The following is a 15399-nucleotide window of genomic DNA, read 5'->3' as shown; positions in this document are numbered from 1 at the left end:
TGTCAAACCTAGACAAAGGATCCATATAGACTTTTTTACAAACATCACCATTAAGAAAATCATTTTTGACATCTAACTGATAAATAGGTCATTGTTTGATGGATGCTAAGACAACTAAAATCCCAACACTAGTCATCCTAGCATAGGGATAAAGGCTTCTTCATAAACAATACCATACTCATGTGAATATCCCTTGGAACTAGCCTAACTTTATATCTTTATAGAGAGCCATCACTTTTGATTTTAACTTTAAAAACTCATTGGCACCCAATAGCCTTTTTTCCTATAGGTAGACTCACTACTTCACATGTGTTGGGTGTGTTAAGAGCTTCTAATTCTAATTTCATGGCATCTACCCAATGTTAATGTTGCTTAGCTTCATGAAAATTGGAAGGTACGTGATAGGCTTGGATCATCATCAAACAAGCTCTATATCTTATAGAAAACTATTCATAGGACACAAACGTTTGAGGATGCCTAAAATTCCTAAGAGTGTTTCTAGGTAATGATTCTTCTAATAAAAGATTTTGTGGATAGTTTTCAAAAGCATTTTGATGTCTTTCCCCATCACGCCGAGTATACACACGAACTCCATTGGAGTTCTCATTAAGGGAGTTATCCCTATCAAGGGAATTATCCCTATCAATATCAAGAGAAATACTCTCATCACCATATTCAATGCCATTACAATTAATTGATACATCAAAATTGCTTTTATGCAATAAGTCAAAAAGAAAAGAGTAATCCACTTCTTCCTTAAGTTCACTTTGTTTGAATCCATTTTGATCTTCAAAAAATGTCACACTTTTTGAAATGTATAGTTTGTTGTTTTTAAAATCATAACATCTATATCCTTTTTTATTTACACCATACCCCATGAAAGCACATTCAAGATCCTTTCCTTTAAAAAGAACAAAATATTTGCAACAAAAAACTCTCAATATTTTAAAATTTTAAACAATTTTTCAAAAGAAAAATATTTTTGAGAGAAGAAGAAGGCATATTGATAGAATATATAGCGGTAAGCACAGCTTCGGTCCAAAAACATTTGGGAATATTTTTAGAAATAAGAAGAGCTCTAGTTGTTTTAATAATGTGCCTATGCTTCCTCTCTGCAAGACTATTTTGTTGAGAAGTTTTTTGGACAAGATTTTTCGTGAATAATTCTATTTTGTTTAACATAATTTTGAAATTCGTTTGACATATATTCACCACCCGAATCAGATCCAAAAATAGATATATTAATTTGAAATTGTTCTTTGATAAGAATATAAAATTCTTTAAAACTGAAAAAAAAAACTTCAGATTTGAACTTAAAGGAAATACACCCAAGTATACCTAGTATAATCATCAACAAAAATAACATGGTAAGAATATTTTCCCTTTGACATGATCGGCATTGGTCCCCAAACATCCAAATGCACCAACTCGAAAGGTTTTTTAGAGACAAAGTTACTATTAAGAAAAGGAGATGAATGCATTTTTCTAAGAATACAACCATTGCAAGTAAATTCCTTTTCATTACAAAATTTTTTCAAGAATGGAAAGAGATACAATTTAGAGGCACTTGGATGACCAACTCTTTTGTGCCAAGTGATAACATCCTTAGATTGAACATGATTACAAAAAGATTGAGACAATAAAAATAAAAACTCCATATAATAGAGGGCTCATCTCCTATGGCCTTGCCCAATCAGCTTCCCAGATCAAAGATCCTACACAAAGCAATCTGTAGGTGAAAAAAAGACTCTACAACCATAATCGGGTATTTGAGAAACTGAAAAAAGGTTTAAGTTTTGGAGCAATTCTAGTTTTTGAACAAAAAAAATTCTTTGATTTGCTTAAAACTTTATATAGGTTTCTTATATCTTTGACATCTAAAGATATACCATCGACGGTAGCAACAAAATATTTAAAAGAGTTAGTGCTTTGTTCGGATAGAAAAGAGGCATTTGGAGTCATGTGAAAAGCACCTGAGTCAAGAATCCAAAAAAACATATCGGGAGGTGATGAGACCGCAGTGCCGAAAGTAGATGGAGTAGAGGAGTCGTTCTTCATGAATTGTTGGAGAGCTTCCGTAAGTTAGCAATAGATTCTTTAATGTCTCAATCTCTCTTTGATTCTTCATTTTCTTTGGACGACTTTTCTCCAATGAAAGTCGCTTTCTTCTTAAACATGGGACAATTGGGTTTGATATGTCATGGCTCATTGCAAAAGTAGCATATAATTTTTCTTCCTCGACCATAGTTATTCCTCCCAAAATGAGGAGGCTTATATGTTTTTAGGTTGTTCCCCGATCTAAAAACCGTATGTACTTCATCAACCTCCTTGTTCATTGAAAGACGAGTCTCCTCTTGGCAAATTTTGGCAAGAGCTTTATTAAGGGGAGGAGAGGTTCTATGGAGTAAAAATCATCTTGTTCAAGGAATAGAGTCTGTGAAGGAATTGAAAGAAGTGTTTTTTCTCTATTTGATGTTGGCTCAAAACTCAATAGCTCCTTCCCATTGAGGTTCAAGAAGAGCAAGTTCTAGTCACGAATATCCATATCGCCTTGCTTTGTAGATCTTACATTTTCTTGCAAGAAAAAACTGCCTAGCAAGGTCTTTTTGTGTGTACATATCTTTCATAAAAACTCAAGCTTCGTTGGTTTTTCTAAACTTTGTAAGATTGGCACAAATTTTGAGTTCATCGTTGCTCATAAACTAAGTCACAGGGACTCGGCAAAGCAGGTGCCGCACCCGCGTCGACGCGATGCGACGCGGGTGCACGTGCGGGTGCGGCACCGGGTGCTGTCAACATGGCCCTGGTTGCGGTCAACGCACCCATGGTCATTTTCGTCCATGTTTCGGACTTTAAAAAAATGATGAAAATGAGGATTAGGGCAAAAAAAAAATTTGCCCTAATCTATCCTCTGCTCTCCCGCGCAGCTCAACTCGAGCTCTCTCCTCCTGACGCCACCTCCTAGGCTCCTCCTCTCCCTCGTCGCAGGTACGTACCCTCTTCTTGTGTCGGCAATGGAGGGGCCGAGCCCCCTGCTCCCTCTCGCTCTCTTGTTAGGTCCGCAGGGGAGGGACGGAGCCCCCCATGCTCCCTCTGTTTTCGGCAGGGGAGGGGCCGAGCCCCCCACCCTGCTCCCTTTGATTTCAAGGGAAGGGTCGAGCCCCCCTCTCGCTCTCTTGTTGGGTCGGTAGGGGAGGGGTTGACCCCCCCCTGCACCCTCTGTTTTCGACAGAAAAGGGGGCCCCTCCCCCCTCTCGCTCTCTTGTTGGGTCGGCAGGGGAGGGGCTGAGCCCCCCCCCCCCCCCCTGCTCCCTTTGTTTTCGGCAGGGGAGGGGGTCGAGCCCCCGTCCCTACTCCCTCTTATTTCAGAGGAGGGGCTAAGTCCCTCCCTGTTTTTGGCAGGGGAGGGGCAGATCCCCCGTCCTTGCTCCTGCTTTTATTATATATATTTTTATATCAAGATAATGTCTGTATAATTGATTTGAAATTTTGAATGTATTTTTTTTTTGTGTTTTCAGGATAAAAATGACGGATAAAGGGAAAGGACTTGCATCATCCTCATCCCAACATGTGAGTTCTGTTGTTAGTTTTGCTGCTAATTATAGTGGGATTGATGATGTAGGGCCACTATGGGTACATGTAGATAAACTTGCAAAAACTGGAGAAGGAGGTGGTGGAAACAAGAGATTTCGATGCAAGCTCTGCAAAAGAGATTTTGTTGGGTCTTACACAAGAGTGAAGGCTCATTTGTTGAAGATACCAGGACATGGTATTTCAGGATACAGAAAACTTGATGAAGCAATGCGAATACAATACAAGAAAATACAAGAAGAATATGAGAAGAGAAAGACAATGGTTGATTCTTGTGCAGTTAATGTGTCATTTGCAAGCCACCAAGAAGATGCTGAAAAAAAGAAAAGTCAATGTAGGAGGTAGATTAACGATACAAGCAACATTTAATACATATGGAAGAGAATAATTGGATAGAAAAGTTTGGAGGTATTTTTATTCTAGTTCACTCTCATTTAATGCGGCTAGAAATCCTTATTAGAAAGATTTAGTAACATCCTTGGCAAATTGTAATTTGAGTGGCTATGTGCCTCAAAGTTCAGAAAAAATGTGAACCACACTTCTTGCAGAAGAGGGCAAATGTGAAGAGGTTGCTGGAGATTCTAACCTGAAATTGTTGAAGGTTGCTGAAACACGTTTTGCGTCCATCATTGTGATGGTGAAGAGAATTAAAATAGTGAAGAATGCTTTGATTAACATGATGATTGATGAAAATTGGACATTCTATCATGTTGATGATGATATCAAGGCTCAAGAAATTAAAAAATTCATTCTTGATGATGAGTTTGGGACAGAGTGGTATCTTTCCTTCAATTTACGCAACCTATTTGGGAAATGTTAAGAGAAGTTGATAAGGATGAGCCCATGCTTCATAGAGTTTACGAAAATTGGGATATTGAAAAAATACAAGCTATAGTTTTCAAGCACGAAGAAAAAAATCCTGCATTGGATGATTCAGAATTTTTTAATCATAGTCATTCAATTTTAGCCAGAAGATGGGATAAGAGCAACACTCATTTGCATTGCATGGCATATTCTCTTAATCCAAAATATTATGCAAATAAGTGGCGGGCTGGTGGTATTGGTCGTGTTCTTCCAAATTTAGACCCAGAGCTATCAAGACATAGAAATATGTGTATGATAAGACTTTTTTCATAAGCATATCTTCTACATCAAGTCACACAAGAGTTTGAAAACTTTTCATCTTCAAGATTATATGGACCAGATTTGGAGAAATAGAGAGAGGAACAAAGATTTGCATATGGTTTTTATTGATTTGGAGAAGGCATACAATAGAGTACCTAGGGACGTTCTCTGGTGAACAATGATAAAGAAAGGTGTTTCTCTCAAGTACATTAGTATAATTAAAGATATGTATGAAGGAGTAGTAACCAATGTCCGCACTTATGGAGGGGTGACAACCAATTTTCCTATAACGGTTGGGTTACATCAAGGATATGTTTTAAGCCCTTTATTATTTGCTATAATGATGGATGAGCTTACGAGATTAATTCAAGAAAATGTGCCCTGGTGTATCTTGTTTGATGATGATATTATTTTGATTGATGAGTCTAGAGCTGGGGTTAATGCTAAGTTAGAATTATGCAGACAGACATTGGAAGCAAGAGGTTTTAAGTTGAGTAAGAGTAAGACAGAATATATGGAATGTCGGTTTAGTAAGCAACGAAGTAGTGATGGGAGTGTAGTGAAGCTTGGTGAGCAAGAAATATCGGTGGATGATTGTTTCAAATATTTGGGATCTATTATTCAAAAGTATGGAGAAATTGATAGAGATGTAAATCATAGGATAAAGGTTGGGTGGATGAAATGAAAAAGTGCAACTGGAGTGTTGTGTGATCGTAGAATGCCATTGCGGTTGAAGAAAAAGTTTTATAGGACGACTATTAGGCCCGCTTTACTATATGGTACGGAATGTTGGGATGCCAAGAGACATCATATTCAAAAAATGAGTGTAGCTGAGATATGTATGCTTAGATGGATGTGTGGAAATATAATAAAAGATAAGATTCAGAACGAGGAGATACGTAAGAAGGTAGGCGTTGCACCCATTGAAAATAAGATGAGAGAGAATCGTTTACGGTGGTTTGGACATATTCGGCGAAGGCCTAATGATGCCCCAGTTAGAAGGATGGAGAAATGAGAAAATATATTAATTAAAAGTGGTCGGGGTAGGCCTAGGAAGACATGGATGAAGATGATAGGAAAGGATATGAATGCTTTGAACCTCACCGAGGACATGGCATTGGATAGAAATGATTGGAGGAGAAGGATTCATGTGGAAGACCCAGAATGATTTTCTTTTTTGGTTCATATCGCTGACCCCAATTGTTTTGGGATGAAGGCGTAGTTGTTATTGTTGTTGTTGAGATTATATGAACCGGCATTATTCGCGAGAGAAGAGAATAATATAGATCCTATCACATGGTGGTCAACATTTGGATCAAAAACACCTCTTCTTCAACGTCTTGCATTAAAATTGCTATCGCAGCCTGCTAATTCATCTTGTTGTGAAAGAAATTGGAGCACATATTCTCAAATCCATAATATGAAGAGAAACAAACTCACCAGCAAGCGTGCAGAGGATTTAGTATATGTTCATTCAAATCTTCAATTACTTTCGCGAACCAATGATGCATACAGGTACTAATTTGCTCTCTTAGTTATTTGATTATTTCTTAGTTTTTCATTTAAATATACTTGTATTGTATTTAACATTTTCAAATTGGGTTTGTAACGCAGACAAGGAACATCCAAATTTTGTGATGTAAACCCAAAAGAGTGTGACTTCGAGGGAGAGCATGATTTCAACATAACAAACATGGATTTAGCTGAGCCCAGTATTCCTTTTAATGATGCATTTGATGATGAAGAAGAAAATTATTAAGATTCATTACTTCATCAGGATATACTTTGGTATGTAATTTAGTTCTTTTCTACTTTACTTATTTGATTGATATTAAGGTTGATTTATGTAATTACTTTACTTATTTGATTGATATTTAGGTTGATATATTGCATGCATGATGAATGATATTATGACAATGTTAACTGTTATATGTTAGCTGTTAAAACTTCAAAATTATATATATATATTTTACATTTTTGCCCTGCCGCACCCCCGCACCCAAGGTTTTTGAAAGTGCCTCACCCGCACTCGCACCCGCACCCATGTGACATAGCTCATAAACCATGCCAAGATCTTAGCATGTTCACTTTCCCAATCCTCCATTTTAGATTGGTATTTTTTGATAGCCTTCTCTTTTTCCTTTTCATTTAGAGTTTCAATTTTCTCTTGACCTCCTTCCTTCTTGGTGAGCTTCAATTGTGACTCTAGAATCGTGCCACCAACATAGCCCCAAAGTTTCTTTCATTTGAGGTGGTGCTCTATAGCGGTCACCCATATCATATAGTTGGTTTCATTCAATTTGGATAAAAGATCAATCTTTGAATCTTTATTGGCCATGACAAGGAAGAGAGAGAAGAGAGGTGAAGAATAGAAATATGCTTCAAGAGCACAATCTCCACGAGCACTTGGTCACACAAGCACCACAATCAATAAAGCCCAAGGGTGAAAGCACCTAGGGGCTTTGATACCATGTAATGAAACCAAATGTGCACAAATACAATGCCACTAATGGGCTAAAAAGAGTGCACAAACATAAAAGCCTCTAATGGGCTAAAAAAGGCTAACATAAACAACTCATAAAGAGTAAAAGTGTAAGAGAACACCAAAAATATAAAAAATAAATTTTATTGATAATGCTTGAGACAAGCATACAAGAGAGAGGCAAAAAACATCTTTATATAGGCCACAAAAGGCTCTTAGAGCCATTGAAGGAGCTCCCAACAGCTATAATTATAGTTGTTGGGAAGCCCCCAACGACTCTAATAGCCTTTTACAAAAAAGTGCTTTCACAAATGTGAAAGGGACAAAAGTAAAAAATAAAAAGAAAATAAAAAATAGAATGCTGCCCTAATGGGCAGCTCCTATTACATAGAAGAGAAAAGACAAAAAATCCCCCAGAAGGCATTACTAATTACAAAACATAAAAGCATAATATATATATATATATGTGTGTGTGTGTGTGTATGAATGTGTATACATACATAAACAAGTATATATATACATATATAAATATGTATTTATTTTAACACCACAGAGGAAAAATCTGCTCAAATGTGTTCCAACCAGAGTTTCCACACAGGCTGGAAACTCTAGCGCATCTATGCATCTTCTAACCATACCCTATTTGACAGAGTGGAATCGGGATTGCTGCTGCATAGGATCTCTCCTTGAAGCAAATCATAAAGTTCAAAATGCAACCACCCAAAAGGATAACCATACAGCAGTTTATCTTCTACCAAACCATCAACTTTCGGGAAGAAGACAGCATTTCAGCATTATTTCAATGTCAGTCACGAAATGAGACATGGAAACCTAATCTAAAATGAATGTAGAAGGACAAAAATGTAAACAAAATAAAACAATATTGAAAAATTACATCATCAAGTTTCACCATCAGTCGGAATGTGAAAAGATAAGGCATTTCTTCCATCAACTGTACAAAATCTTCCAAAAGCATTCATAATCAGTTCGAGAGCATAATAGACGAACCAGATCATTCAAATCCAGACATTAGTTCACTCCCAGCATGACCAGGATGCAAGGCCTATACTATCAAGGAGAAAAAATCAAGACTGTAAAATCACAAACGGCAATAGCCAGAGAAGTATACGGAAAACATGAAGAAACTCATTCTACCAGGAATCACGATCACTATCCAGCTTTTTATCTCGGATCTTCAAATGAGAATATATGGTATTTGCATGTCAGAACGGAGGCATATGAATGTGCCAAATCCAGATCACAACCACGATTTCACATGAGTACTCATAAGCATACCAAGATCTCACACAAAAACTTAAACATGTACAATCACAAAAAACCCACAATTAACAACTCAAATCAGCTAAAAAATCCAAACAAGACCAACAATTCAGTCGACCCCGTTATCGAAGTACAAGAACGCAGATCGTGATTCCGGAAATTACCCATCTAACAGTATTCTAAATTCCCAATTTCCGTTACAAAACAGATCAACAATCTAAGCAAGCCACCCAAGAGAAAAGATTAACCCAAAAATAAGAAAACAACAGTGTAACTAAAATCAGACAAGCAATAAAAAGAACAGAAGCAAGAAGATCGCTCAATTCTTACCTTAGGGTGCTGTTCGGCCGGGAAATCGAAACCCCAACCCTTCAAATACGGGAATCCTGATGACGAGCTGCGGCCGAAGTGATCGAAGCAATCGCTGCCTGACGACGAGGACGAGGAGAGCGAAGAGAGCGTGGTGCCGATGGGGTTATTCCCCATGCCGGGAAATCCCGGGGATTCGCCGGGCCATCGTCCGGAGGGATCGGTGAGTCCACCTCTCCACTGAAGGACGAAGGCGAAGGCGGCGAGGGAGAGAGGGAGGAGCGTGAGGAGGAGGAGGAACCTCGAGGCCAGCCCTTGCTGTGGAGGAGGGGAGCTTCTGAAGGGACCATAGTGCCCCGCCATTCTAGGGTTAGGGGTACTCTCTCTCTCTCTCTCTCTCTCTCTCTCTCTCTCTCTCTCTCTGCTGCAACTCTTCTGAGAAATGTTGGGAGTTATAAAAATGCAAATGGGGCGTTTCTTTTTCTAAACCCAAAAAAAAAAAATTTTAATGAACTGACTCTGTTTAAATCCGATTTGTAAAAGAACCGGGTTCGGGTTGACTGTGATTGGACTTGGGTCTGCGGTCAAGGAACCAGGGCCTTGGTTGGTTCCCTGGTTTTACTTGGTGGGTTCAGTTGAGTTCTTTCTCGAGTCCATCATGCTGAATCAGTGGGTTCATTTGGTCCGGTCTAAGTAATGTGGAGTCTTGAGCTTTGAAATGGTAAGGTGGACATGGATGATGAGATGGCTCATGGCCGGTTCTGGACCTGAATCCCGATTTTGTATTGACTTTGAGTACCAGACAATGAAATCTCTCTCTCTCTCTCTCTCTCTCTCTCTCTCTCTCTCTCTCTCTCTCTCTGTTTGGAAACTGGTAGTTCAAGGGAGTTTGTCGATCTCGAAAAGTAGTAGCTGCCAAATCCACTCTTTAGTGTAAATATAAAAGGGAGAGTGGGAGACAGTCTCACATCCTCTCCCAAATGCACAAATTCTCATCCAAGCTGTCAATGTCTAAGCCCCGCCACAAGGTAGTTTGACCATGTATCTACCAACTCCCATCCCTACTGCCAGTTTCCAAACAGATCCCAATTTGCACCTATAATACGTTGTTGATTTGTTGGGAACTTATCATGATTCATGAGACTTACTTTTTTATAGGCAAGTTGGGGTTAGCCAGACCCCCACCAGTTATACAACCATACCATTGGGATTTGAACTTGCAACATCCCGAGCCCCCGTTGGTACATTCATGAGACTTATGATCACTATTAAATAGACAAAAGTGTAAACAAAAAAAGGATTGTTTTGTATATACATTGGAACCACGGTTGGTCAGATTTCTTTTTCCTGAGAAACAGAAGAAGCCACATTGTAATAGTGGAAGCAGGGGATGTTTTGTGTTAGGAACAAAAATCCTTGAGACCAACGGGGCTCCACTTGTCTGGTAGGAGCAGCTAATGCACGTCACCTTGTATTTGGACGTTGCAAGTTCAAATCCCAATTGTATGGTTGTAGATCTGGCCCAGCTTGCCTATCTTGCGACAAAAATAAACAAACAAATAAACCAATTCCCGAGTCCCATCTCCCTCTAGTGCATAAAGTTGTAAGGAATTCCATGGGAAACTTGTAATGATTGTTTGAAAACTCGTATTTGGGTGATGGTGGCATTTTGGTCCCACCAAGGAGATTAAGGAGGAATAGTGCATCTCAGCCGTTGATGAAGAGATCAGCAAAGGTAGTGCACAATAAACTCTCATCCAAAAACGCCTCGTTGGAAATGTTTTCCCATTGGGGCTTTTTATAGAAACCGAACACAATGACTGACATGATTATAAGCAGGGAAAGAGTATACATTAATACCACCGACGTGGTATCCCATGTGGTAAGCGGGGTCTTGTTCAAATCCCTCTGTCACATGAGGCTTAAGAGATATCTGATAGGGGTCTGCTTAACCCTAGCTTGCATATAAAAAAAATGATTACCCATTAAAAAATAACTGGCATTAGTTAGTAAATGTTGATACTTTAAGATCAATCAATCTATTAAAGTAATACATCAATATCATGCCTTGCCTTGATAAGAGATGCACCTACTAAGTTTTATGTTGAAAAAAATTGAAGAAATATCTAAAAAAAATGGTTACACGTGATGGCAGGGATTGAATGATACAACTGGATGGTAAGATTTCATGTGATAACCAAAAGGGGCCTGGGTTTTGAATCCAAATGAGTCATTTCTCAGCTTGCATATAAAAAAACAAAATTGGCAAAATAAAAAATAAAAAAGGTGATGACAGGAGTGTGGATATCAATCGATTGGAATCTGAGTCTAAAATTTGATTTTAAGTATGTGTTTAGATACCCAAAAGGGGTTAGCATAGTTGGAGTGGGGCCCAACTATCATTATTAAAAAATATGGTAAGTCTTGATACTAAAAATAACTTATAAAATTTAAATACTACAAGAAATATTATCAATTGAGTATGGCATATCCAGTATGACTGCAATTAAGTGTATAATTTCATTACTTTTTTTTAATAAAAGATAATCATATTTTTATTTTTTTATTTTAAATAATCATGATAACGAGGAAAGATATACACTTTTATATGATCCATATGATATGTCAATCTAAATATACAAATGAAATCTTCATAGACAAATCAATGTTCTAAATTAATATACAAGATCATCAATAATCAATTCACATGTTTAAGCATGTCCAAATACATAAAGTTTCAACTAATATAGACATGCAATTATAAACAAACATATAATTATAATTAACAATTAGTGATATGATGTAGTTAAAATAAAAAACATGATCAAGTTTATTTAAATAAGCAACTACATCTGATAGAAATTGTTTGATTGGCATATAATTTTAGATATAAAATAGGTGGAATTTGTTTTTATCTTAAAAAAAAAAATTAAGAAGTTTTCCAACACAACAAAAATCACTAAATTTTTAACATGTGGTTGTAAAGTAATGACTTCCACAAGCTGACTATGTTAAGTATTGTCCAATTAAGACTTATGATTCGACTCAAATATATGTATAGGATTTAAGAAAAAATTGAATAAATAATCTAAATAAATTAATAATAATATTTAAAAAGTGATAAAGAGAAAGTGTACATTTCACCAAAGCTTTCAAATTCATGTTGATTACAAAAAAAAAAATACTAGACTAAATCGACTTACTTTAACTTGAACCATCATCAAATGATAATAGGGTTCACATTTTTGTGTCTACCCAAAGTTTAGGACATACTAAATGGGGTGAACTTGCATTTGCCTCTTAACTATTCAGCACAAGGCTACTCATAAGGGAGTTTTCATTGCTCTTCCTCCTATTTATATATTATAGGGACTTTAATATCATATTAAGAAAGAGTCTCAATTGATGTCAACCTCCAACTAGGGGTGAGCATGGCATTAGGCCATTTTGACCCTGCTCAAGCTCCTTTAGAGTTCAGCTCATCGGGTTTTAAGTGTGTCTCAACCCAGAGATGACCAGGTTTTGGCCCAGTACTTAACGAGCTCGTGTTTGAGGAGCAACCCATGACCTGCCCATTGGTCCAATGGGAAAATGTTTAAAGGGTTGGTTCAGCTCGACCAAAACCCATTTATAGGTTATTTTTGAATAAAGTTCATAAATTAATTTTTATAATACTAAAAATAATGAATTAAATGAAAAATTAATGCACCAAACTAATTATGTATTTATTTTTTGTATAATCAATGTAACTAATTAGGTAAATAATAATAGTTACCAAGTTACTATACAATCAGCTACTTAAAAATTAATTAGGGAGCTTAGGCCCATTGGGTCGGTTCGATAGCTTGTGGGTTGACTCGGGCCTCACCCATGTATATGACGAGCCAAGTTTTGGTCTGATACCTAACAGGTCATGTAAGACCCAAAAATTTTCAGTATAATTTTTGAATAAATTCATGGGGCATTTTCAAGTAAAAATAGCATTCAAACTCGAAATATAAAACGAATCGATTTTTACGAACCAGTTATACTTAGGATATTCGTATTTTCGTGAATATATGCTCAAACCGTCAAGGAGTCATAACTTTCTCCCTAAATAAAATCAAAAGATTTATATAAGCCAACTTTTTTAGTTACGTTAATACAAAGAGAATTACGTACTCAGAATTTTTTAGAAAAAAATCGCTGAAAACCCAAAATTTTTGCGGGACCCACAGAAATGTTGGTGGGACCCACAAAAATATTCCTCAAAAACTATCTTGTGAGACCCATAAAATATCCCATGAAAATTTTATGTGGGCCCCACAGCAAAAGGAACCTCTTGGAAATTTTAGAAAGGAAAGGGCAAGAAGGGAAAAAAAGCTTTTGGATTTTTCTAGCTTTTCTAAAAAAATCCAAAGAGGATGTGGGATTACTTGGGAGCCAAGTAATCTTGGTTATAAATAGTCATGCCCCCTCTCTCTAAAATCAGAAAAATCATCCCCCCTCCCCTTTCTCTCTCTAGAACCTCCCCCAGTGAGCCTAGCCCACCTAACCTGGCCTGAGCATGTCTGATATGGTCCTAGCCTGCCTGCCTGCCTGACCTGGTCCTAGTTCACCTGACCTGGTCTGAACCCACTTGACTTGGTCCAAACCCAGCTGACTTGACTTGAATCTAATTGGGTTTGAAGTCAAAGTCCATTTTTATCCTGAAATCTGGTTTGGTTCACTTGACCCAGACCCAGCCTACTTGGACTAAGTCTGAACCTGCTTGACCCAGTTGACTTGGACCGAACCCAGTTTGGTTCAAACCACCTAAGCTTAGCAGCTTTACCTGCTCTTCCTCTTTCTCAACTAGGTCGACCTCATTTGACCTAGTTTGACCTGTCGAAGAAAGGATTGAACCTCGATCAAAGCAGTCAAAGCATTCTAGAGTCATTTTTTCTCTCATTTGAAGTAAGTTCGCTTCGTTGATCCATCTCTCTCAAGTATTTACATGTTTGTATATGATGTATACCTTTTGAAGTAGTATCTAACCCTAGTTCTTGGTTGAGCCCTCTACAACACTTCGGTGTTCACACGCTCGTCTTGTGACTATCGGTGGATATATATGTTTGAATGCGCAGTATATGCGTTCTTAAAAATAGTATCTTGGCCCAGTTCTTGGTTGAGCCCTCTAGAATACTTCGGTGTTCACGCACTCGCCTTGCGACTAATGTTGGATGCTGATTCCCGTGTATAATGTATTTTGTCTTGTCGTCGCGTTATATAATGATAAGGCTCTTGCTTTCTGTAATTATATATGTAAGATATTTTGTTCGGTTTCACCCCCCGAACAATATGTATATGCACTCATTTATGATGTCGTCATATAAATCATAAGCTTCTCCTTATACTACATATAATGCACATAAATGAGCGTTCAAATGGAGATCAACTCTATTTCGTTCGGTTTCACCCCCCGAACAATATGTATATGCACTCATTTACAATGCCGCCATATAAAGCATAAGCTTCTCCTTATACTACATATAATGCACGTAAATGAGCGTTCAAATAGAGATCAACTCTAAATCGCCAATGTGATTCTATTACCGCTCATCGATCAAGATTCTGCTTGACGAATGAAGATCCCATTGGAAAGGCTTCGCCTTTGCGCAAAACCGTTTTTTCGTAAGAACTAAGTCATTTGTGTATGGCCTGGATATGGCCCAAGGTTCTACCGAACCTCGATGGATGCAAAGTATGCATAACGGTGTGCATCCATTCCTAAGTTAAAGCATAGTGATTTCCCCATTAAAGAGGAAAAGTGCTGCTGAAAATTCTGAAAACATGTTCACCGAGTTTAAAAGAAACGCACACTTCCTCAGATAAAGAAAGGAAGTGCTGCAAAAATTTCTGAAGAAGCCCAATCAAGCTCAGAAAGAGCGTAGCATGTTACTCCATCATACAGAGGAGGTGTTGCCCATATTCCGTCAAGTACTTTCTACAACGTAGAAAGGTTTGACTCATTCTTATCGTCGAAGTAGAGGAAGTGTTGTTGAAATGGTTGGTAGAAGAACTGCCGAAACCAGTTGAATGACACGAGGATGCCATGTTGTTGGAACACTGCCAGAATGACCCATTTTCATGTTTTGCCTGTAAGGGCACTTTACTCATAAGGGCCGCAGAGCCAGAGTAGTTGTTGCGCCTTGACTAGGCTACTGCTCATAAGGGCCGCAGAGCCAGAGTAGTTACTGCCCCTTGAATAGGCCAATTGCTCATGACGATGATTCACGCCAAGCAGTCGATCCATTGAGATTGAGTCATATGCATGCTCATGGATACTGTTATATAACTAGACTCGTAAGGGTCATCGTGCCAGAGTACATTGTCCACTCAAAGAAGGTGAGGTGCTCATGATGGTCGTAGTATCGAGAGCTTAGTTAAGCATGCATATGAATCAGACTTAAATGTCTCATGAACCTTGTGGTTGATGGCCATGTTAGGGGAGATTACTGAATGGGGTCGAGTATATATATCCTCAGTGCGGGATGCACTAGCTTGTTCGAATGGCAAGAACATATCCGATAAGTAATGGTTAGACCGACGAACCCCTTCAGAACTAACACTCACTGTGGCAGACGGTGATG

The 15399-nt window shown here is 38.0% G+C and overlaps 1 protein-coding gene across 2 annotated transcripts in view; it reads right to left on the bottom strand.

The window, feature by feature from the left end:
* LOC149843664 (glycosyltransferase-like At2g41451) overlaps nucleotides 1-9238 on the bottom strand; it is a 33088-nt gene extending 23850 nt beyond the window's left edge. For both annotated transcript variants that reach the window (XM_090000003.1, XM_090000004.1), the window contains exon 1: nucleotides 8810-9238. In XM_090000003.1, coding sequence (XP_089856129.1) covers nucleotides 8810-9151 — 342 coding nt within the window. In that variant the 5' untranslated portion in view covers nucleotides 9152-9238. The remainder of the gene's footprint in view (nucleotides 1-8809) is intronic.
* Between the last annotated feature and the right edge of the window lie 6161 nt (nucleotides 9239-15399).

This window comes from Nuphar pumila, chromosome 3, assembly GCF_984573655.1.
Source record: "Nuphar pumila chromosome 3, dmNupPumi1.hap1.1, whole genome shotgun sequence".
Classification (NCBI taxonomy): Eukaryota; Viridiplantae; Streptophyta; class Magnoliopsida; order Nymphaeales; family Nymphaeaceae; genus Nuphar; species Nuphar pumila.
This window is presented reverse-complemented; position numbering and strand designations above follow the sequence as displayed.